Here is a 25,730-nt window from a genome sequence, read left to right as displayed (position 1 = left end):
GAAGAAGAAGAGGAGGAAGAAGGAAGAGAAGGAGGAAAAGGAGGAAGAAGAAGAGGAGGAGGAAGAGGAAGAGGAGGAAGGAAGAAGAGAAAGAGGAGGAGAAAGAGGAAGAAGAGGAGGAGGACAAACAGGAGGAAGAGGAGAAGTCAGGCTGGGCTCTGAAACCTTGTTTCCATCCGTCCGTCGGTCTGTCCATCTGTCTGTCTCGCTCTTGCTCTCACTCTCTCCCCCCTTGCTCTCCCTCCTTCCAGGGCTACTCCAAGTCTTCACCTGGGGTGAGGCGGTGCAATGCTCTGTACTCTGGAGTCTTAGGAAGCGCTGCAGCCTGGAATGGCTCCGAGGCCCTCGGCACTGGTGCGTTTGTGTCTGTAAGTGTCGGCAATGAGACCCACCTCTTTATCTTATTAGCAGCTTAAGTGTGTTCTTCAGTAGGTAATGCTGCTATGATCCGTTTTACTCTGGGAGGTCTTGGGAGGCCAGAGTTGCCATCTGAATCACATCCACTTTGGTCTGTGCCAGTGTTCACCACACTGCCTGTGTCATGGGCTCCTTTAGCCTGTGACCAGTGGCCACTTACAGTGGGATTTTGATGACCTTGAATTGCTCTGCATCTCAATCAATAGTATGAGTACAGGCCAAGCACTCAGATGTCCCAAGAATGTAAAATTACTTATGCAGTTTAGACTTCCTGATCTCATTTTCTGGCCTCCTCCCAGCTCGGCGACCAACAGTTTGCAAATGGTGTGACCCATGGGCCACTTCAAATAGTGCGCTTTGTGCTGCAAATCTTTTGGGGATCTGTGATACCCTGGGCTCTGTATGGGTCCCAGAAGACAGGCCACTGTGGCTCGTGCCTCTGCATGACTCCAGGGCTTCAGTGCGGTTCTGTCTGAATAGCTGGAGGGGCAGAGGCTGCCTGGATCCTTGCCTGATGGGCTTCCAATAACTGGGGTTCATCTTAGTCTCCGATCTGGGACTCCTGGTCCATCCTTTGGCTTGTTTTGCATTTACGTGGGAAAGGGTGTTGGGCTGCAGCCCCTTCTCCTGTCGTAAGGCCAAGGAAAATATTTGGCTGGGAGTCAATGTCTTACAAAAGCAAGAAACATAAAAACCTCAGCAGGATTTCAAAGGCTGACTCTAGTCACACACAAGCTTCTGGAGGCCGCTGTGTGTCCTTCAGCTGGGGGTCATTTTCCAAAGTTAATTATCCATGTAGTTCACGTATTGAACTATACTCTTACAGATATCAGTGAGGCAACACAAAGGGGCCAGCACTCTTTAAACCATAACAAAAACACCAACCAAACATTTCTTTGGAAATTAAATTAAAAAAATTTCTTGGGAAATTAAAAGTCCAAGATAGGAAAACAGGACTGTGAAGTCAAAATGTTCTCACACACAGTGGGTGCTGCTTATTTGAAGAGCAAGACTTAGTTAACAATACTGAGATGCTTACAGACAACACTGAAAACACCCGACAGTTACTGTTATACATTTATAATAATCATTGCACTAGGAAAAGGTGCTAAATGCATGGCACATGTCCCAAGGTCCCTCCTGCTAACCTCTTTGCAGACATCACTAATCTATCTCTCTTCTCTGATCTATCATGTGGTTTCAGAATCTCAGCATAGACTTGAAAGCCACAGCGAATATGTAGAAGATGACAAATGTAAGGAGACTGAGTTGGCTTCTTGGAGTAATAATTCAGAGTTTGGAAAGCATTTTTCGTGTGCATTACCATTTTAACCGTTAGCTGTGATATAGTTGCTGTGGTGCGCAGTGGATATAATCATTCACACTTGCAAAAAGCAGGAGTCTGGAAATTAAGGCACATGATCAATATTATATAAAAAAACAAACGGCAGCAGTACAAGTTGAGCCCCAGCCCACTGCCTTCATGTGGTACAGGAGGGGACCAGCATTTGTCACGCTCTTACTGTGTTCTAGGTCTCACAAGCTATCATCACCTAGTTCTCTTGCCAACCCTGGGAGACTGTTGTTCTTGCAAATTTTCACATGGGAAAAGTGGGGTCAGGGAATATAAACAACTTGTACAAAGTCGTATTAGTAAGAATGGGGAGAGTCTGGATTCGTACTGCCATTTCTCTGTATCTAAAGCACATTTATTTTTCTGCTCATACGGCTTCTAACGTTAAGGCTTCTGCTTGCCAGAGACACTGTTAAGGGCAGGGCTCAGCAGAGGTGTTCAGGAGAGTGGCACACTAACAGCAGCTACCTGAGTATGACCTCAAGACTCAGTGTTACAGAGACGATGAAATAAGCCCGGGCTCAGCACTGTGCTGGAATATTTGCAGCTATTATAAATGGTTAATATGATGACTGTGTGGAAGCTCGCAAGTGTTTACCAAATAACATTAAGAAATCCTCTGTAACCTGATTGCATTTAAGCAGAAATTATGCATATGCGTGGATAAAGAGTAAGAGAACACACAAAGAAAATGTCTTTTGGCTGAGATTCAGGATAATGAGATGTTTTAAAGTTATATTAAGCATAGTGCTAAAAAAAACCCTCTGGAAGTGTATGTATCTCAACACCAAGAAAATCTAGCCAAAGGAAATAGACAAAAATAATTACCCATTAAAACATTTGTCCTCAAGACTTGGAAGGATACATTTCCAAAATAATGAAAAGGGCTTAATGACAGTTAGAATAAGAATTAAGTACAGATTAAGAGAAAGTAGAAATGATATTAGAATAAAAATTTGGTATTAGAAATGCTGTGTATTTGAGAATTTTACAAACTAGAAAAATGTGGAAGGGTCTCATATTTCTTTCTATTTTCTCAATGCATTCTACCCTTCTCCTTATATTTCAGGATGAACTTGTAGGAATCACTTTAAAGGTGAGCCATACAGATCAATTTGTTTATTTATTTATTTATTTGGTACAGGGTCTCGCTACTCAGCTCAGACTTGTAGTGATCCTCCATCTCAGCCTCCCCAGTGCTAGGATTCCAGGTGTGCGCCACCACACCTGGTTTTGGGGCTGGTTCAGCATCCTGTACCAGGGATGGAACTCAGGTCCTTATGCTTGCCAGGAAGGCATTTAGACCACTGAGCTATCTCCCTAGCCCATACAGATTTGTAGTGTAATTCAAAATTAAGTTTTCCATTTATCCAACCACTACTTTTCTACCAACCAACTAATCAGTCTGCATTTCCTGGGCCCTTTTGTGCCTTCCCTTGCTGCTGGCTCTAGGGCAGGGGCAGGGTGAGTGCGGTGATGACTCTTGAAAGGGGCCTGTCAAGCACTAAGTCCGAGGCCCATGCACAGAGGCGCAGGAGCCCTGAGTGGGGCGCCCAGCATCACAGAGGGCTGGGGAGAGGCTCTCAAGGGAGGAGCTGGATGAATGCACCCTGCTAGGCAAGAGGCCCTACCCTAGGAAAAGCCAGTGGAAGGGAAGTGTAGGAGGAGTGTGCTGGACCATGAGTCACACTGGGAGAGAACATGGAACCAAGAGATCATAGCAGAGGTTCATGAGCTGCAGGGGACAAGGTGACGCTGGAGCATGGGGGCCATGGGAACCTGAATAGGACGGCCTGAGGGATCATCCCAGTTGAGGACTGCATGCTGAAACCTACATGCAAGTCAGATTGGAACAGTCCTGAGACTCCCAAGAACTGGATGTCCTTAGGGACATGGAGAGAGGAAAGTATTCTAGGATAATCTCACCGCCCTAGCTGAGGCGGGATCATGCGAGCTAGAGGAGAACCTACTTGTAACAGAGTCTCAGACTTCCTGAGAAGGGGGACATGCTGTTGTCCTTCTTGTGAATACCTGCAAACCTATAAATACTCTGGTCTTCATGAGCCTTAATCTCATGGCATGGGAGGAGCCTGCTTCTCCTGACCTTGCTGTGCTGCCCCTGCTTGTCTTCTTCACAATGACAACGCTCAGTGAGATGGCACAGATGTGCTCAACAACACTGCCCTGGATAGGTGCCTAAAAGAAGCCAGCAACTCCCACCGCAGCCATGGAAGCTTCTGGAGGTCCTCAGGCCCACCAACACTACCCGTCCTTCTCTGCCACCACTCACAGTGGGAGTGCATCCTTCTCTGAACTGGTCTCTGTCTGTCTGCATGGTGATCACCTGTTCTCAGTTCAGGGCGGTCTCCTCTAGGAAGACCGCAGCCTCCCACAATCACTCCCCCCTTGCTGGCCTCTGTTCTTGGAATCAGACCAGGGTTGAAGTCCTTAATTGGCCACTTACTCATTTGGAACCTTGGCCAGTTCTTTCCTGGTGCTCGGTTTCCTTGCTTACAAAATGGACTAAAATAGTCTCTATCTCATGAAGTTGCCATGATTTTGAGAAAGAACTGGATACAGACAGACTGCACACCACAAGAAGCAGGGCCAGCCACCTAGTAAGTGCTCCACAACTACCACAAATATCAGCTATCCTTATGTCACTACTACAGCTGAGACTGACCTCTCGCCCAGCATATCTTTGCTCTTTCTCATATCCTAGGAAGGGGACGGTCGCCTGGTCAGCAGCCTGACCCGAAGCTGAGATCAAAGAATTGCAGAGCTGGCCAGACTGGCCTGGCAGCCATGTCCTTGTCTCCAGGTACCCGGCATCCATTGCCCTATACTCAGCTTCCTCATGGCTGATGGGCTGGACCCTTCATCAGATTCCAGAGGATAAAGCTCACTTCTTTCTAGTAAATGTTGCCAAACAATACATAACTGGCTCCAGCACTGATTATAAAGTGACTCTCCCTTCTGGTAGAGGAAGCCTGTTTCACAGAATACATCACCCGGGAGGCAGTGACTGCCTCCTTCTTCGAGGCTGATGCCTGCCCCAGTCTAGAGAGTTACCTGAATAACCATGTCAGGGACAGGGACGTGATCTCCGTGCTTCAGCCTCCTGCAGGGCACACAGACAGCCTCCAGGGGAAGCCAGACTGCGTGTGGACAGAGGGCCACATGCATTGGCTCAGTGACCTCTGGCTGTGGCTCCCTGGGCACCAGCGAGTCAGCCGCCTCACTGCTCTAAGCACAGTCCAACCTTGCTGTCCTGGGCAGTGAGGGGCAGGAACAGCTACAAGTCTGGCAAACAAATTCCAGGGGCAACAGCTGTTGTTGCTGCCACTTCAAAAGCATCAGGTCATCAGGGCCCTCTCTCAGATGCCGCTCCAACACTGGCACGCGTAACCGCAGAGCCGGGCATTGTTCTCCTACTGCCCCTTCCCACGGTGCCCCGAGCCATCAGCTCTGTGTATTTCCCAACTGCAGGACTCCATGGGAATGACTCAGAACTTCACAGGGATAAATAACTTGTTTTGATGAAGGTAAGTGACTGCGATCATTTCCTTCACACTCTGCTTAATTTTGTTACGTGTAAGACACCATGTAGAGAAATTTCAGATGTCTATAGCATTTAAAATCTCTATTCCTCTTTGATAAAGCAGGTTGAATACATTATCAGAGCTCTAATCATCTAGAAGGTCTTGGATTTGCCAGTATCCCCATCCAAGCTATTCTTCTGGTAGTGAGAGTCGTCACTGAATCTCCTTATTGACTTGAATACTTCTGATGACATTCTGAGAATTACACAACTGATGGGTTCCTTAGATACTCAGGGGAGCTGGACATGATCAGGGAATTTTATCCAGAAATACATGTGGTAACTGCTCAGCTATTATGGAAATATAGTATGATGAGACTGCTAGGGGAATGCTTTTTCAGTTTTGAGACAGTACGTAGCTCAGGCTGGCCTTGAACTCACAATCCTGCCTTACCCTTTCTAGTGACGAGTTCACAGGCCACCAGGCCCGGCTTCATAGCGGCATCATCAATCTCAATTCTAAACTGCAGAAATGATCTTCATCTGTCACTCTAGGTGGCAGTGATGCTGCCATATCTCACGATAGAGGCTGTCTTGGTTTTGAGCAATGAGCTTGAGATTCTGCTCAGCTGGCCCTGACTGCCAACTGGCCCATGACTGCCCCAAGGCATTGTTACCGAGAAGTTTGGCTTCTATCCCGACTCCTTTGCTGAGACTCAGGGATTATTTTCTGGCCATCACAGGCCTCAGGCACTCTCCCCACTTCAGTGCACCCCACTGGGACTGCAACTGATGAGGGCGCTGGCCTCATACCAGCTGCTGAGCACCACATTTGAGCAGAGGCTGTGGCTTCTCTTCATGATGGAACCCAGGCCCTAGCACAGTGACAGGAATCCTGAAGGGGCACATTAGAGTATCCCGAGCCAGCCAGCAGACGACTGAGTGGAACAAGACATGAGAAAAGAAAGAAGGGTTAAAGCAGGAAAAGCAGACAGCGGCTCTGATCTGGGGTTACAAGGGAAATAAAGTAGCATCCAGTGAACCTAGAGTGAGAGAGGAGAGCCAAGACCATGTGGCTCTGTGTGGATGTCTGACATAGAACACGAAGGGCACAGAATAGCCGCTCAGTGACCTATGACAGTGAACACTATCACAACATTTTCTGCACCCCAAGTCTAGCACTTACCATGACTGTCTGGTTTAATCTTTTCATGAAACCCTACAAGGAGCTGCTGATGTTCTTGGCAAAGTGGGTGAAAAACCAGCGACTGAGGAGGATGCCCCAGTGAAGGCCAGAAGGATAGCCCAGGTCCACCCACACCAGCACCTTTGTGGTTTCACTGAGAACGAGGCTGACTTTGGTAGGGAAAGCACACAGACTCTACATCCAACTGCCTGAGTTCAAGCCTCAGGTTTGATCTTTAAAGCTGGGTGATTTATTTCATTTACTTAATGCACTGTGCCCCAGTTTCTTTAGGGAGGGTGGCAGTGTACAGGGACCGTTGGGAGATCAGTCAGTTAGAGTTATAAAGCAGAGAAGTGGTGTGGCCCACGTGCTCCACTGGATGGTACCTGGAAATGCTGCTTTCTAACAACAGAACCCAGAAATGGTTTCATGGCGCAGGGTGAGGAGAGCAGGTTGCCCTTTCTCCACCTCTACAGTCTTCATTGGTTTAATTCAGGGGCCGTGGGATACAGGGACCTGGTGGGCCCTGGCTGCAGGGTAGACATCAGCATTTAGACTAGCTCATGGTGGAGGAGGGGAGAGCAAATTTAGCATTTGTTAAGCCATGCTCAGGGCTGCCACAAGATGCAATGAAAAATCTGTCCTAGACCTCAGCAGAGGGCTGGACAGCAAGTCTGGGGCACATCCCAAAGCCCCAGAAAGAACAGTCACTGTTTTCACCTAAATCTCTCTCACTCACTGACAGCATAGAGCATGCTTCTGGATTTTCGTTCAGAGAATAACCCTGAGACCCTCCTTCTTTAGCCTGGCTACCCATGCCCATCAGGCAGAGAACAGAGGTTGGGAGGGCCAAGCACACTGCCCACTGACCTGCACTGCTGATTTCCCGCCACGCAGGAGCTGGCAGGCTCTTTGGTGGGGGTCGGGAGCTGCCACGTCGGCAGGGATGTTGGGAAGAGCTGGTGGGAAGAGCAGCAGGTTCAAGTTTCGTCAGACCTGGATTTTGCTCTGGGGTGTCCAGGCCACGCATAGAGTAACCTTCCCCCTTCACAGCACAAGGGCCCTTTCAGAGCTTCCTCCACTGAGAAAGAACTGCCCCAGCGCAGCGGGCCTGTGGGCCAGGTGCTCACCACCTGGATCCCACCTGTCTCCTCTCCTCCCTCCTGGCTCCTTGTTCTGTGTCCCACACCAGCAAGCAGCTGGCATTTCTCAAATGGCTGCTTGTTCTTGCCCTCGGGCGGGAGGGTCTTTCTGCCGCCCTCCATCCCATAGAACTTCCTTCACGTGTTTGCACTCAGTGTATGCATCACCTTCCAGGAAGCCTTCTCTGACTGAGCTGTCTGAAGGATTTCTGTTTGGAACTGTCGTAATTCCTTCCGGGAATTTCCATCCTGGTGTTCACCACTGTCTATCACTTTTCCTCATAAGAGTGGATTTCTTTCTTTCTTTTTTCTTTTTCAGGAACATTCGAGTGAGTCTTTACTGTAAGGGGGCCTGTGCTACAGCACAGGGTATGTGGGGAGGTTAGTAGACAGCGCCTTCCTAGACTAAGCTCCGAGAAGGAGCAGGAGAATGCTGCCTATGTAGCAGCAGTGGGCCTGTTTCAGTAAGAGGCAGGCCGGAAAGCTTGCTGCTATTGTGGACTCTGCAGCAAGTCGGGGTGAGATTCGCCTTCCTCAGCTCCGAGGCAGTTACGGAGGACAGACCTTCACCCTTCGGCTCACTTTAGCGTTAAGGGGTGAAACCTCTCAGTGGAGAAATGAGATGGATGAGCAGTGCCTCACTTTAACCTGTGCCTGCTGGAGGGGGACAAGGCTTCGCTGGTGGCCGGCATGTCGCTGCCCCTGGCTTCACCTTCCTCTCCTCGCCCTCCCCCAGTGTACTGGGACAGCTAGCTTTGGTGTCCTCCCTGGCTATTAATGGATATTCTCCAACATGACTGTGGCAGGCAGGCAGGCCATGTGGATCTCTTATCCCCTCTTACACTTAGATCACATTATTGCTGTTCTGAAGGGGGCAGGTACCCTGGATTGGCAGAGATCAGGAGGGAGGGATCTACTTCTTTGCATAGAAGTGATTTTCTTGATGGCAGCCCCATTGAGTTTTGGCTTTGCCTCCTCAAAGTGTAACAACCTGGGAATGACTTGGAGCACTTTTCCTAAATCTCTTCTTCAGTTTTATTTTATTTTGTATATTTAGTACAGGGTCTATAGGGTCTCACTGCATAGATTGGATTTGTAGTGATCCTTCTGTGTTTAGCCTCCCAAGTGCTAGGATTATAGGAGCATGCCACCACGCCCAGTCTCAGTTGCTATCTCAGTGCGCCCCAGGGGTGGGGTCAGCACGGCAAGCCTGGGATCGAACCCCAGCTGCCGGTCTCTGCCTAAGCAGGTGCTTTAGTCAGCTGAGCTATATGGCTGGCCCTTCAGTTTCAATTTTTAATCTTTTATTTGTTTGGTACAGGATCTCACTGTGCAGCTGGGACTTGTAGTGATTCTCTTGTCTCAGCCTCCCCAGCTCTGGGATTACAAGAGTGTTTTTAGTAGTACATGTTTCTAGTCCATAATCTTTGTATTTATCCTGGAGAGTTACTACCCACACATGACACATCCAGATTCTGTTTTGTTCACCCCCTCCTCCTCCCTTTCCCCCCCTGCTCCCTCCAATTCTTGGGCCCCTTCCCATTTGAAAAAGTTCTACCTGCATATTTTCTCCTTTAGTTCATTATCTTTACCTCCTTCCCTCCCTTCCCTCCAGCTCACCTCCCACACCCACCAAATCATTCTTGATTCAGAGAAGCCTCAGTCTAGCCAGTGGATTTCCACATTTCAACAGAGACAAAAGAGTTGTACAGAGAGGACAGTGAGTCCAAAACAAGATGCAGAAGCCTAGATGGCGCATAAGAACAAGGAAGCAATAGCAGGCGCCTTGTGATGGGGTGTGGGTCCCTGGGGAGGGGATCTGCCGCACACTGAAAAGACTCAACACCGCGGAGGCAACGTAGTTGAAGCAGCACAATGTCCCTTCCTGTGTGCTCTGGAGGAGATGGCCCTGGCTTTGCAAATGAACCTCATCCGCCACCTGCAGTGAATTCCACTGTACAGCCGGTGTGAGATCCGTAACCCTGTTCGGCCAACTATGGAGGCACTGGGCATTGTTTCAGCAAGGAATTTCGACTAAAATGTTTAGTCTTTAAAACTAAAGACACCACCAACAAAAAGTGAAATTCATATCCAAACAGAAAATCCTGCACTACTTGAAGAATTCCTCCGTGCTTTAGAAGTCTCTGCATTCCAGCACCGGATGAAATTTCTTCAGGAGACCATGCAGCCACGGCCGCCATCCCAGGTCCACACTGATACTCTGGGAGGCTGGGTCCCCTGCACACGCTGAGGCTGGGGACTCAACAATAGCGCGATAGAAACCTGACCCAGCCAGCAGGCAAGACGCACTAAAGCATTTTATGAAGCAGAGACTTTGCTAGCCTCTGAATAATTAATGCCAAGACTCACACAAATGTACCAAGTAAGCTGAACTCAGACAAATTATAGATTTGATACTGTTAATTAAACGCCATTGTTCATTGAACACACACACACACACACACACACACACGTGTAAAACATACAAATTGTGGTAGATTATACCTCATTGTAACTCTGGTTCAAGATGCATAGAAACCTCTGAAACATTTCTCAAACTTTAACAGGAAATACAGTGGTTCAATAGTCTTACCCTGAGGTAGTTGAGGGTGAAGTTGGTCAGACCCATCCTGGTGATGTTTTTGGACAGCTGATCCAGGACCTGAGGATCTTGTGCCTAAATAACAACAAAAGATCATGTATTTTATCCCTAGGAGATGGTCCCACAAAACCTTAAGCCATGCTACCGCTGCTGAACCAAGCAGTCTTGACACTGTCGATGCCTCTTGGAGGGACAGATTGCTGTAGATAATTTAATTTACATTTTGAAGACACTTGCATACAGCATTCAAGGACATTTTTGGATCAATTGTGCAAGGCTCGGGGAAAGCAAACTGTCTCAGCTCTGCACTTGATCCTAGAGAGAAATGATACTCCTTTTTTTGTGATAGTCCCTGATGCCATGCCTTCAGGCTGAAGGCCCCTCAGGCCTGAGGAGAGAGCCAGGCGAGGGCCCTCACCAGAGAAGGGCATCTCTGAGTGTGCAGAGCTATACCTTTGTTTTCTCTTGTGACGGCGACACTGGTTTTTACAGCTCAGGATTGAGAATTATATTTGAAAACTTTTCAGCTACCACAGTTACTTTCCAGTACCATAAATCTATAAGTTCAGAGTAAGAGAAAGAGAGACAGAGACAGAGAAAGAGAGAGTGAGGGAGGAGAGAGAGAGAGGGGGGGGGGTTTCTCCTCATTAAACTGAGGCTAGAAACAGACAATTTTCATTCTGTAGGACTGTATGATAAGCATCACATTTTTCAAAATGTCAGCCGCATTTGAACACTGAGTGGAAAGCACCATGGCCTTCCCAAATGTCATCTTTGGCCAAACGAAAAATGAAATTCCTTTAGTTTTCCACTTTCACGGGCATCTCTTGGTTGGTGCTCTTTCTTTGTCTTTCATCCTTTCTCAGGTGGAATAAGCAAATTGGTGGCACAGCGAGGGGGATGCAGGTACGTGTCCCCCTCTCCACACCCGCATTCATGAGACTGTCCTGCTCAGTGATGGTGAGCCTGTTAGAGCCTCCAATCTGTGGCACGCGTGTCATAGATTCAGAACCACTCATCTGGGTTACACTGTTTACAACTTCAATTTATTCTTATTCTACCCTTATGGGTTTTTTTTGGCACTTAGATATATTCTCTCTTTAAAATTGTTTATAATTGTTTAAAATTTGTGATGTATAATATACATTCATTGTGGGAAAGTGGTATATGTACACAAGGCAGCTTGGTACATCTTCCATCGCCTCTCCTCCATCCTTGCACTTCATTGTTCCATAGTGATGCCGTCACTGGACTTGTGTACATAAATAAAAGGCTAAACATGGGAGAAAAATAGTCTGAAGGTAGCAACTGTGTGTCAGTTTCCTGAAAGGGGGTCTCAGTGGACAGGGAGCCTAAAATGATTGAGTGTCTTTATGAAGAGCTGGTTGTACATAGACGCATCGAGTAGTTATGGATGATGGCTAGGAGCTTACATTATAGGTAGAAGGCAGGGCACTTATCACTGAATGAAAGAATGTTGCTGCCTGCACTAGGGGACAACACAGTGTTCACACGTGCGGGTCTGCTTTACGTCACTTATGAGTATCATCTATAGTTGCATCTACTAACCTATAAAAGCCTCAAGTTTATCTTTTTTCATAGCTGAGTAATACTCCATTGTATAAAATACTACATTTTTTTTTATCCATTCCTCCATTGATGGGCATTTAGTTTGTTTCCAAGATTTGCCTATGACAAATTGTGCTGCTATAAATATGGGTGCACACGTGTCACTGTGGTTTGACGCTTTTAGCTCTCCTGGAAAACACCCAGGAGGAGGATAGCTGGCTGTCACCAGGCCTCTGATCCTAGTCTGTTGAGGCGTCTCAACCCTGATTTTCACAGCGGCTCCAGCTTGCACTCCCACCAACAGTGGAGAAGGGCTTTTTTCCCCCACAGCCTCTGCAGTATCATTTCTAATGTCTTACTTGTTATTCTTTTATTCACTTTAAATGAAATTTTAAAAAGAAATATTGCTGCTGCTGCTGCTGATGTGCTAACTGAGCACAAATACCTGTAGAGGACCTACTCTGTGCCAAGAACTTCGCAGCTACCGTCTCTTAAGTCTAAAGCCAGGCGCTCACGGCTTTCTTTATGACAGCTTGCCATGATTCCTTTAGGGTGTTCTTTTATTTTGATTTTTTGCTCTTTTAGTAGACCTAACTTTACTCTGCAGAGCCAATTTCTCCCTTCCTTTTGCAAATATTCGTTGCCACTGCTTGATAGAAAAAAAATTCTCAAGCCAATTCTCTAAGGCATAATTTATTGCTATATCTATTTTATAGATAAGGAACTGAAACAGAGATACCATATTACTTTCCCAAGGCCACATACGAATAGGAATGCAGTCCTAGATGGCTTCACCAAGGGACCTGGCTCCCACCCACTGCTCTCTTAGCCCTGTCAGTCTACTTCGAAGATGAGAATAGACATCTTGACACCTCCAAGAAGGGCAGAGGGAGCTGGAGATAATGCATGCTTATAATACCAGCACATTGTGAGGCTGAGGCAGGAGGACGCCAAATTTAAGCCCAGTTTGAGCAACTTAGTGACTTAGTAAACATGCTCAATAACACACATAAGAAAGGATAGGGATGTAGTTTAGTGTGAAGACCCTGGGTTCACCCTTCACTACAGAAGAAAAATAAGAAGGAAAAGGAGAAGAGGAGGATGAAGAAGAAAGAGATGAGGGGAAACAGGAGCAGGAGTGAGGGGAGGGAGGAGAGGAGGGAAGAAGGATGTGAGCTTAAGTTTGAAAATTACGTAGGACTTGGACCCCAGATTAAGAGCAATGATGGAGTAGGAGAGGGAGTCGCCACAGCAAGAACCCCGAGCTGAGTGGAAAGGGCCTAGATTGGCTTAACCAGCTGGGAGAAGGCTGAGGACAGCCGCCTGGAGAGGCAGCCTGAAGCTGCCTAGTGGGGAGTAGCTGGCTCACCCCACTATGCTTGGTCATCACAACCAGCTGGGTCGATGCTCTGATTTTGTCACTTTGGGGCTAAAGGCATTGGGAAATTCATTGGACTCCAAGTGTGTTTTCTTACTTCAGCAGTAGGAATAATGATAACTCTTCCACTGAGTAACTCTGAGGATAAACATTTTGATGTCTAAGAAATCCTTCACATAATGTCTGGCACAGAACACACTCGTAGATTGTGCCTATTGTCAATTACTCCCTTTTGATTGTCCCTCAGCCCATGAAGTCTGATAGTGTTCCAAAGGTTTTTCCCAGAAGCCTCTGTACCAGGCTTTACAGCAGAGGCATAGACTAAAGTCAATCCTTAATAGACTGCACCCCACTAGTTCCTACTTCCCTTTACCATAGGTCTCTAGGGTGTCACTAATCACATTTTATGTCTTGACCTACTAGCTGCTCAGTAAAGTTGACATGATGACCAAATGACACCAAGAAAACCCTAGACATTCTTTGCCAAATCCCAACACTGTGGCTAGGAAGGACCAACTCCTGTTGACACAGGACCAAGGGTATAGGAGTCCTACATCCTGTCACATGGTTTTAATCAAACTTGGAAGCTGTTCCCACTTCCCCTTTTATTTCTTTCCTCACTCATACAGTTAACAAGTTTATTAGTCTGAGTGGACCAGAACTTAATAATGACTGAGCTGTTTTTAAAAAAGTACAACTATTTATTGAAGTAATCTTAAGTTGGAGTTAGAATAATAAGTATGAGTTGTCTGACAGTGTTCCAAACTCAGAAATAAAAGAGATGACAAGAGGACTACGGATTCAGGAGGTTGACAGCAAGACTCGATAATTGGGAGTTCATTACTTAAACGTGAGGACACCACTAGGGTTCTTTCACATGAGTGACTGGCTTTTTCCCCTGAGTAAACTGGAGGGTAAAGAACAGAACAGGAAGTAAAATAGAAATTAAATTACTTACATGCATGGCTAGTATGCTTCTGGGGACCAGCTCTCTATATTGTCTAATGGTAAAGTGCCATGTTTTTATTCTCATGAGATCATCGAAGGTGAACTCCAAGATCAGCCTGCCTTCTGTACACACCTGGAAGCAACAGACAACGCATTCACTTGTTAGGTAGGTCGCAGGAGCCACATTTTGTAACTTACACCAGGCACTCCACATACTGGCCCCTGCTGTCCTTGGCAGCACAGCCTCTCGGTGAAGGTGTGACTCACTGGGGTCACCAGCTCTGGTGCGAGCTTGCACAAGTGTCAGCTCTTAGAACTGGGGATGCAACACAGGCAAGCGGCTCCCCACCCATGAAGGACTCTTACTGTTGCTCACTACTACCGAAGCTCCATGAATCTCTGTTCTTCATCTGTGAAGGTAGAGACAAAGTTCACCTGCAGGAACGCTGGGGTGAAATTCCTAGCATAGCTTAGGTGCGCCACAAGAGTAGTGCTCTCTGACTTCCTAGTTTCCTTCCATGTTTACCATCCTTTCCATGAGAGCTTGTGCTCCTGTTCCAATCTTGGATGCCTTGTTCTGAATAATGTCCCATAAAATCACTCACACTTCAGTGAGAATTAGGAAAAGGTTGCCAAGCTAGAGGAAGTTTTCATTTCTAAAGAGATATTCCACAGGTCACTGCTTACCCCAAAGCAGGAACGTCAGTTACTGACGTGGAAAACAGAGACTGAGATAGTATATTCCTTGAGCTCATCGTATCAGCAATGGCAAAGTCAACTTGCATAAAGGCCAGTATTGGACAGATAGTGTCTTTATCTTTCTAAGAAAAGTGTATATTATTCAGAAAACACAACAGGATTTCAGAGGCTCTCTTTCTTTATGGAGGGAAGCATTTTTGTCATCCTTTGATATTCATATTATTTTAGCACATGGTTCCTGTTTCACTTACTGTTCTTCTCTTCACTAGTAATGATATTGAAGGGAAGGAAAATGCTGGGCAATTGCACACCACTTGCACTATTTTAACAATGAGCCAAGAAGTGGCAGTGGCACACTGGTCCAGGTGGATAGTCATACCCCTTTTTGCACCCCCGTTTGCCCTAGGGAAGCAGCCTACAGCAGAGGGCGGAGCTGTGTTTCCCCTCACACCACACTGTGCTTCAGTCCTGACTCACTTTTCACTCATCCTAGATGTTCAGAAAAATAAGACAGACTCCTAAATTCTAGCTTCCTAGAATATGAAATAGGAACAGCCATATCCTTATATAGAATTGTTGAGAAAATACTTAAAAGAGAAATTATGGATATAGATGTATCAGTATACATTCTACCGGTACAAGTAGAATGATAGCAAATGATAACTATCTGTTTTAGTACATTGATCTTCTCATTAAGTTTTATTTGGAGATAAAATTTCCTACACCAGTAAACAACAGTACACAACTTTGGAAGCTTTTACAAAATGCATCAGACCTGCATGTGCAAGCATCGCACTGTCTCACTAGTGTGAGAATCTGAACAAGTAAATAAAATCTGAAAGGTACAATAGATACTGTGAAAGAGAAAGAACCTGTTCAATGGGAAGAAAAAACTGGGGTGAGGAAAAGGACAAAAGAAAGAAGGGAAAAATACATGTTTATGTCTATATGCAGGACAGCTTGTTTATATACAGGACAGTGGCCAGGGAGATAGTTTAGTAGAATAAGTGCTTGCCTGGCAAGTGCAAGGGCCTGAGTTCAATCCTTGGTTCTGCCAAAATATATATGTGCACACACATACAGGATAGTTGTACTGCTGATTTCTGCTGGTCTATTGAAAGGAACAATTAATGCTTTTTTTTTTTGTCTTCTTAAATTTCTTATAACTTTTTAAAAAATCAATTTTGCACCTTTATATCTGGTAACCTAAACAACTAATCTGAAGATAACATTATGCAAAACAACCACTGTTGAATTCCTATTGCTTTAATGACTTTTTTTTTTTTTTTTCAGTAGCAGGGATTGAACTCAGGACACTGCGCCTGACAGGCAGGCACATATTCTACTGAGCTGTCTCCCTGGCCTTGTTTAATGAAATTTTTTTATCATTTCTTATGATTTTTTTTTACCATTTTACACTCTTTAAGAAATGAAAATAAATTTAAAACACATATTTATGAATAAGTAAGTAAATATTAACTAAACAAGGGCTATAAATATTTCTAAAAGTGTGGTCTGTGGGGTTAACAGTTTATTTTAACATTACGTGACATGTGAATAATCAGTTACCATGTTGGGAATTTAAGCAAAACAGCACCTTTTAGTGAGTTCCAGTTCTGTTCTAAGAGCAGGGAGGTAATTTCTATACACTCTGATTGAAAGAAATATTTTCTTTCAAGAAGCCAAACTGAGCTCAGGAGAACTACCAGTGAGTGACGCAGGGCACTGCTCCAGAGAGATGCTATGAGTCTCTGCCATCTTCCTTTTTCAAAGATGAAGGGGACTCTGTAAGATAATTATTGATAACCTGGGTGAAGACTCTGCTTCCATTCTAATTAGCAGAACTGGTGGGTAATTTCATGCATTTGTGCGCCTTGCCTCAAAATTCCTGGATGGAACCATTTTTGGAGCTACATTTGTAGTATCTTAGCTATGAGCATTATATCCTTACAAACAGGGATCATTCATGTTCTGAAAACCCTCTCCTAAAAGCAAGTTGAGCATTGGACTTAATTTACCAAGGTTCTCAAATGAATTGCATAGAGATTAAGCCACATGATTGCCTCTGAGATCTTAGTATACCAACTATGGTGAAAACTAAAAAAAGGGCAGGGGCCGGTGGTTCACTGAGACTGCAATTGAGTCTGGGCGTGGTGGCGCACGCCTACAATCCCAGCTCTTGGGAGGTTGTAAACAGGTGGATCACTGCGAGTCCAATCTAATAATGAGACCCTGAACACCCTGTAGACCTTCTCTAAAATACACACACACACACACACACATGCTCACAAAAAAACCTACCATCACCACCAACAAAAAAACCCCCAAACTAACAAAAGGGAGGTAGCTATACCCAGGCATCAGCAGTGTAAAGTCTTGACAACAAAGGACTGGCACATTCGGAGAGTACACTACTTAAAAAAGAGAGAAGATTATTGGATATTTAAACATATGTTAGCTCAGTTAAATGTCAGACTTTTTAAAAAAAATATTCTATTTTGTGTTTATGGTCCACAGACTCTTCTAAGCCGAAGTCCTAGCTTGCTTGCTCTAGAGGAGTGTTGCGTAAGTGGGAAGGTATGGCTGCAGGCCCGAGGGCCTCCCCTCAGCTGCAGCTTCTGTACTCCAAGGTAAATTTTGTTCTGTGCTCACTGTGGCATGGGGAACCCATGCAGGACCTCCCTTTGCTGTCAGATTTTCAAGGCTTACCAGATGGAAATTGCCACAAACTTTGGGCTCCTTCTTTCTAAGTCAAAACCAAGGAATCAGCGTTATCTGGGGTGTACTATACTCAGGATGGAAATTTTTGGAATTGAATTTTAGAAGACTGTATGGGATGTTTTTGATTTATTTGTATTTTTTCTTTTCAAGGAAACTTCAATGCCTTGTGTGAATGGAGGGATGAAGGAGAAGTTTGGTCAGCGCTTATTTTATCCAAGTAATTACATCCCAGCAGCTTTATCCCAAGCCATAGGCAGTCCTTCTACCTCCAGTGGAAGTCAAATGAAATCAAAGGCTTTCTGATTTGTTTTACAGGAAATGAAATAGAGGCACATATAAAACAAATATATATTCGTTCTATAAAAATGGTGCAAAAAAAAGATTGGGCATGCTTATAAAGGGAAGCAGATATCTTTTCCAAGGTAATTCTGTACATTCCTCTTAATCAATGCAATTAATGTAGCTTTTATCTACAGCTGGCCTTTTTTTTTTAAAAAAAAGGAGGAAAAAAAAACTTCCTTTCCCTTGGAATCCAAAATCAAAAGGGTCCTCAATTAAGGAAACATTTTCTGTTGTGCTGAATTCATGTTACCGTACTGTGAGCCCTGACATTTTGTTTCTGTGGTAACCAAAATCAGCTGATTAGTTGGCATGGCAACAGAAAAGATGTAATCCCAGCAGACACACTCTAATCAATGCCCCCAGCACAGATGGTCTCCGGAGGATCAACAAGAAAGAGGCTGGCAGGCGTTCAGCAGATCACGTGCTGGTTTGAGACTAGGCCGGGAACAAGAGAACTAAAAAAGAACATTTCTCAAACTAACTGCTAGCTTTTTAACCCTTTTCTTTCTTGACTAATTGCAAAGCTATATTAATCGTGTAGTTGTACAACACAATGATTCTCAGACAGTGTTGATAGAGTAAGACAGGCTTTTTAGGGAGGAGTGTTCATCTAATTTTCTTAATCTTTATGCTTGAGCAGCATGCATGAAACAGTGTTTTTAGATTAACAGTTACATAATTTTTTTGTAGTTCTCTTGAGGATTTGCATATATAAATTCATATTAAAGCCATATGATCATTGCCATTGTAGTTTGTTGACAGTCAAGAGCAGAAATTCTGGAGTATAATGTGGTATACAAGCTATAGCAAAAATAATAAGCAAACAGTCAAAGACACAAGTGAGTATTCAGCTGGGAAAAACCAGTTGGTACAATTCCATAGTATTTTTATATAGCAGTAAATAATTTCATGATAAATGACTGAAAGCTGATAAAACACACTTTCATGTTTGCAGCAGTTATAGAAGTGTCTATAACCAGTGCAACTATTATTGTTTCAGTGTACAAAACCTAAAACGAACACCCGGAATACAGCCTACATTCAGCATCCATCACTGTTCTCATCCTCAAGTCTAAATATAACTCAGGGGTCTTTGATTCTGAAAAGCTTGATGTGTGTTCCTTTGATTATTAAGCTTTGTTTTCTATTTGATTCAAAATTGAAAACATAAAAGGCTTTATAATGCGTGTTTTAAAATTCTAATTACATATTTATCCATAATCTATAATGTTTCTGAGATCAGGAAATTGCAAAATGCTCACTATACCTCTGAGGAATATTTAATATTACTGTTGATTAGGACTATGACTGATTTTGATTTACTAGTTGACCAAATTTTCATAAAAGCAACTCAGAACCACTGGGTCAAATGCTATTTGGGGAATGAGAGTTTATTAGTAGTCTAAGTTAGAGCAACACAATGCTGCCAACACAGAAAGTGTTAAGGAATGCCAGGTATTAAAAGCAAAACAATAAGAATTAGTTTCCAAGCTTTACCTTTGTGATCCTAGAAGCATGTTAGTCCAGTGTTTTATGGTATCACAGTATTTTATTATAGAAGGATGAATTATTTCTGATTAATATAAGAACACAAGAAAAATCATAGTCTTCAGGTCGTTTAACAGTCACTCAAGAGTAGGGTGGGAGGAAAGGAGGGGAAGGGAGTGGGGAGGGGAAGGAGGGAGGAGAGGGAGAACCTATTAAATTTTCTAAAAATAGATAAGCATAAATAACATCTGTTTTAAGTGCCTACAACTAAACTGCATTTCCCAGGAAGTGATTGTTTTTTCAGCATGGTATGAAAATATTCACTAGGACTGACAGCTCTCCTAGAGCAAGACGGGTTGCCCAAATCACTTATGCCTGGGGACAAGGAAGCCACACACAGGTCGATGCCCACATCGGTCCACAGCCTGTCTTGATGCTGCAGCCATCTTGATGGAATTTTCCAGGAAAAGACAGAATATAGCAGAGGAAAACCTCCCTTTCTTGCTAGGAATGAGACTAGCATCCTATTGATTCATTGGAAGAATGTGATGCTCTTTGATCTAAGAGAAGTCTGACACATTCAGCACTCTACCTTTAGAGCAACTACATTCGTTTATAAGAATTTTAGCCTGAGAATGGAAGAAATTGAATGTGTACTGCTGTAAATGTATTGTCATTTTTAATGGTTATAAAAGCTAAAAGTAGCTCTTTAATTATGGTAAAGCTTTATTTAATAATTACAGGTCCTTTTTTCACCTTAAAGCATAAAGAGGTGGCATGTTTTTTCTTGAATTACAGTCACATTAAAGGGAAGCAGAGAGAGAACAATAATTAAGCAGAGGAAAAGGCTTTCTTCACAGTACTGAGATTTCATCACTTTAAGAAAGAATAGATGGTACAACCATGCGATTTGCAAAATGTGCTGCACAGCCAGAAGAAAATAAGATGTAGGGGCCGGCGAGAGCTCAGTGGTTTAAAGTGCCTGCTTAGGCAAGCGTAGGCAAGCTCAGGGACTGCAGTTCAATCCCGGGCACCACATGCTGCGCCAGCTCCACCCCCAGGGCGGGCTGAGCTGGCAAAAAAAAAAAGAAAGAAAGAAAAGAGAAAGAAAGATGTGGACAGATGTAACCATCATTTGGACAGCCACTTCTTGCCACATGGAGAAACTTTCTCTCAGCATAGATGTCTGAATCTGACATGAAACTTCTTTGTTTGCAAATGACAACTTTCTCCCTGTCCAAATGTTAAAACAACAAGGAACAAAAGACGCCACTGTCCCAAACTTAAACTGTCAAAATCATGACACTATAGCATCAATGATATTGGCAACACAGAAAATTAAGCTGCACCAACATCAATTAATACATAAGAATTAATACATATTGGACTTTGGTAATTAATTAGCCCTGGTAATTCACTGTTTTCTAACTATAAGGAAAAGACCTTAGCTTGTGTTTTGTATTAAAGGAGATAACTGTTATCATTAATATAAGGAATGAGTTTTACGTTGTCTTAGTCCAAATGCAATGAACTAGTTTTTGCTAAAATAAACTTCTGTGGAGTAGGTGGGATATCTCAGTAGCAGAACATGTGTTTAGCTTGTATGAAGTCTTAGGTTCAACCTCCAGTACCACCAAAAGTAAATAAAAATAATGTAAAATGAACTTACATTTTCCAGATTGTACGAGGACACTTCATTTGTTTTTACTAATTTTTCCACATGGGGAAGTATCGCGCTTTGGATTCCAGAAAAGTCTAACCTAGCCACACACACACATACTCTTTCTTTGAGCTGGAAGTGTCTGAAGCATATGGTGTGAGTTCCAAATTCCAGAAAAAAGACCATCTTTACTTGGTACAGAGTCTCGCTATGCAACTCAGACTCATAGTGATCCTCCTGTCTCAGCCTCCTCACTGCTGGGATTATAGGTGTGCACCACACACACTTGGTTCTGGTGGCTGGCAAAACATGCCCAAGGTTCCAGGGCCAGCATGGCATGCAGTACCAGGGATAGAGCCCTGGTCCTTGCACTTGCTTGGCAGGTGCTTAGAATGCCAAGCTACCTCCGCAGCCCGAGATGACCTTGAGAACTTTTTAATTCTCCAAAATTAAACAAGGTGGGTCCCGTACATACCTTGGTGAACATGGGCTTCCCATGTTGGGTGACCATGGCACACTGGTCGCAGTCCACTGTGATGGAGGAGTTGTGGTAGGACTCCTTTGAGTGCTTGAGAATGTAATACAGGTCAGTCACCCCTCCTTCAAACACAGTGCTAAAGTAACGGGGAATGAGGGTCCTGCCGATAGCTGGAAGAGAAACAGAGAAGCAAGCCATGAGGAATGTATCCAGGCAGACCCACACTCCTCACAGCATCACCAGACCTGCTGTGGCTGGATATAAACCCTCTTCCAGCAACCAAGCCATGAGACAATTTCTGTTTCAGAACCACCATGATCTTCTGACTTGCAGCTGATAAAATACCCCAAGCTATTTAGGAAAAGTGTGGACAGTCATCTCTCCAGGTTTTGTGTCCACTAACAGCCAATAAAATGAGAGCTAGTCCTTTTTTTTTTCTTTTTTGGTGGAACCAGGGATTGAACTCAGACCCTTGTGCTTGCCAGGGAAGCGCTCATTCCACTGAGCCATTTCCCCAGCCCTGAGAGCTAGTACTTTAGAAATAATAGAAGAGAGATGAGTTCACCACTTGGGACCTTGTGTATGCTTTTTAGTGCATATGATTTCAAAAAACAAAACATATACAACCTACTTGGATTTTTTAATGTGCTATTTATGAGTCAATTACCCAATTATGTTTTACTTTTATTATCAGTAGTAGGAATATAAATTTTAACGCCATATGCTATGTAATATGTGACATAGTTTGGAATTTTCCCACCAAATCTCCAGTATACCTTTGAGAGCATACAGGACTGTGGCTCAAAAAGGTTATTATGAAAAAAGTAAAAGTTTTTGTGCATGTTCAAAGTCACCTGACTTACAAATAGCTGTTTGGAGTCTTTAATACTGCATCTGCAAACACCGCAACACTTGGTCTTTCCACTTCTGTGTCTCCAATTGTTTTAAGGCATGAAAATCTTTAAACAGTAACCTGAGTCTCCTTATACAAAGAGATTCATAACTATGCAAATGTTGATCTTTCCATTTGCTTTGGAGCTGGATTAAATATCCCTCTAAAATAAAAGGTTCCCTTAGAAAGGACTCTATCCCTCTACTTGATCTAACTTTGTCTCGCTCATCCCGTGCGGCCAGTGCTGCCCCCTTTCAGTCTGAGCAGTGGTCTGTGCAGCTGGGCCTTTCTGATATATGACCCTTAGGAAATCCGGGATAACCCTGGCCTCGGGACTGATCTGAAATCCTCTTACACTGGAAATCTCAACTCACAGTCCCAGGAATTTTGCCTAGGTGCAGATTTTATGCGAAGTCCTGAAAGCATTTTCAAGCAATCCAAGGTTTTAATAAATCTCCACACCCAGTGTATATAACCCCCAAAGACAAAAATAACATTTCAGATAAGCTACCTACGAGAGCTCTAGCTAGAAAAGTCACCCAGTTGCCACTTGGATGCTTTAAAATACTTAATTTCATTTAGAAGGAATCCGTATTAGCCCATTGCATAGGAATCTAGAGCTCCTCTGCACATGGACATGCTAAGGATGAGTACAGAAAGAGTACCCATGTGGACTGTTTCCTGGAGTGATCTTTAAAGAACCCTGACATAGATAACTACTGTCTGAATAATTTATGTAGCTGTCATTGCTTCGTATTTGCTGTGGGTAAAATCAGTCAACAAGTGTGTGCTAAACATTCCAGTAATTTCAGTTCTTCCATCCCAAGTAATCCTTATACACACATTTCCTAAATACTGCCTAATCCCCAGCACTACTTGTTCATTCTCTGAATATAGAATTCAAATAAGAGTTATTTGAGTACAGCATATGCTTAAACACATGAATGGCTAATATTATAAAAGGAAACTTGGTTATGCTAAAATCCTTATTGTACTTTACTAAACAGATAAAATTAATTGAATGCATTTCAAATATTCTAATTTAAATGTAATTATTGTAAATCAGCTCAAGTAATTTGATAATTTTGGATCTATACTGTTAAGAATAAATACAAATCCTAAAAATGTAGTTGAAGGGTGAAAATATTTCACAGCAACATCTAAGAAATTGTCATATGAAAGTTTACGGTAAATAACCACCACTGGATTAATCATATTATCATTTATTCATCATGAGTCTTGCATAGCTTGATGCTGTTACAGCACTGGTTCCTATCTATTCTTATGCAAAGTATCAGAAAAGATGAATGGTAATAAAGCTTGACATTTCCTAACTTTAAACCTAAATTTTTAATTATGTCCCCAAATCAAGAAAAATATACCAGTTAAGCAGTAAATGTACTTAGAGGGAAATGCAATTTTGCTTCATTGGAGAATTTCTGGAACTCTAGAGAAAGACTGAAATGCATACTACAGACTTGTTTTTAGCTTCCTCTCCTTTGTGGAAATGCCCTACCCCTTTCCCATGGTCTGATTTAAACAACCACAAAGCTCCATCAGTATCCCATGTGGTAGGCTGCTATTCTAGTGACTTCAGTGACCCGTGACAGATGATATTTATGTCTGTATATAAGATCTCCTTTTCTTAAATCTCATTGGCTTGTTGCTCTGCTTCCACTAATATAATGCAGCTGAACCACAGAGTGTTGGTTTTGAGCTGTACCTTGAAAATCATGGAAGGTTCCTTTTAGTACTTGGGAAAATGTCAGTTCCTATATGCAAAATCCAAATATTCTAAAACTGCCAATCTGGGAGAAGAGTCATATGGAGTGGTTGCACGGAGTAGAAGAAGGCCTTCCAGGCACCGACCTTAACTGAAGTTTTGGTTAACAAACACCTAGCATTGACTTTCATGAGGGAAGCCATCTTGGAAGGGAGTTGTTGAGTTCCAAGTAAGTTTCCTTAAGCTCATGTCCTTGGAAGTGGAGATGAGCTGCCTCTGAAACACTCTGCCAAAATTGCAGAAGCCTAAGTAAATATATATATGTATATTTTCAGAACCACTCCCTGAAAGGAAAAGTGTAGTTTTACCAGATAAGACCTACATGCAAGCAGAAGGCCAGAGATAGAAACAAAGAGAAGAGAGGAGAGGAGAGGAGAGGAGAGGAGAGGAGAGGAGAAGAACTTGGGACAGGGGATATAGCTGGAGAGGAGAGGAGAGGAGAGGAACTTGGGACAGGGGATATAGCTCAGTGTCACAGTGCGTGACTGGCAAGTGTAAGGTCCTAAGTTTGATTTCTGATACCAAAAGAAAAAAGCAAAACAAAAAAAGCAACTTGTTCAAGGTCACTGGATTCCTCACTGGGAAGGGTTAGAAAAACAGAGGCTGACCTCTCTGTACTCTATCAGACCTTAATAATGTAACAGAGATCCAGTCATGTTCTGTTCATCTCTTGCCACAGGGAAAACTGCTATTTGGACCAACCGTTGGAATATGAAAGAGCCCAGTACATACTAATTATAGACCAAACTTGGGATTTCTACCTTTTGTTGAACAGCATTTGTAATATAATTGAAGTAGTGTGGTGCAAAGTCAAGGAAAGACTGGACTTCCAGACGAGGCATTTGCTTCAAAATGAATCTATCATCTAAAAGGCAGAAATTTAATGTGTTTATTCAATCACAAAACATACTGTTGTTATCTGTAATAAATGACTTAGATATCCCAAATCATTTTCTTGTTTTATGGTTTTAAGATATTTTCTGGGGCCAGGAAGATAGCTCAGTAGAATAAGTGCTTGCCTGACAAGCGCAAGGACCTGAGTTCAATCCCTGGTTCCACCAAAAACAAAAAAAAACACATATTTTCTGATGTCACAGTGAAAATTCTGATCTGAACCCAATTCTCACACAATTGAAGGGCTTGAAAGATACTGAGGATTCATACAACCAAGAGCCCTCTACTTCTGACAGTACCATATCTAAATTCACTGGTATATGACCTACCTTTTAGATCTACCAAATAAAATTTTATAAACCCCTTTGTTAATCCACTAAGTCACAGTTATAAAAGTTCTTATTGAGCAACAGGTCTTCTGGTACATTTTCTGAAATCATTTTGCTTTCAGTGGGTATACAGAATAAAATGTGAAACACAAAATGGTCACAATATTCCATAAAGGTTAAGAACTTGGTCTTCTATTTTCAGATCAAATAATTCTAATTTTCTCTCATCAGCACTAAGGTACCCTTTTGAGTTTTCTGTAAGTTTTCTTTTTACATTTGGACAACTCAGATCTAGAGAGTTTAGTAA

The 25,730-nt window shown here is 43.4% G+C and overlaps 1 protein-coding gene across 10 annotated transcripts in view; it reads right to left on the bottom strand.

Moving 5' to 3' along the window:
- The window catches only part of Ldb2 (LIM domain binding 2), a 380,985-nt gene that overhangs the window by 66,344 nt on the left and 288,911 nt on the right, over positions 1-25,730 (bottom strand). For all 10 annotated transcript variants that reach the window (XM_004624550.3, XM_004624549.2, XM_004624552.2 and 7 more), the window contains exons 3-5: positions 21,523-21,695; positions 14,148-14,270; positions 10,234-10,317 (exon numbers count right to left, since the gene is read on the bottom strand). In XM_004624550.3, coding sequence (XP_004624607.1) covers positions 10,234-10,317; positions 14,148-14,270; positions 21,523-21,695 — 380 coding nt within the window. The remainder of the gene's footprint in view (positions 1-10,233; positions 10,318-14,147; positions 14,271-21,522; positions 21,696-25,730) is intronic.

The sequence above is a fragment of the Octodon degus genome, unplaced genomic scaffold (genome assembly GCF_000260255.1).
Source record: "Octodon degus isolate 3935 unplaced genomic scaffold, OctDeg1.0 scaffold00006, whole genome shotgun sequence".
Taxonomy (NCBI): domain Eukaryota; kingdom Metazoa; phylum Chordata; class Mammalia; order Rodentia; family Octodontidae; genus Octodon; species Octodon degus.
The sequence above is the reverse complement of the archived record's forward strand: the minus strand, read 5'-3'. Positions and strand labels throughout refer to the sequence as shown.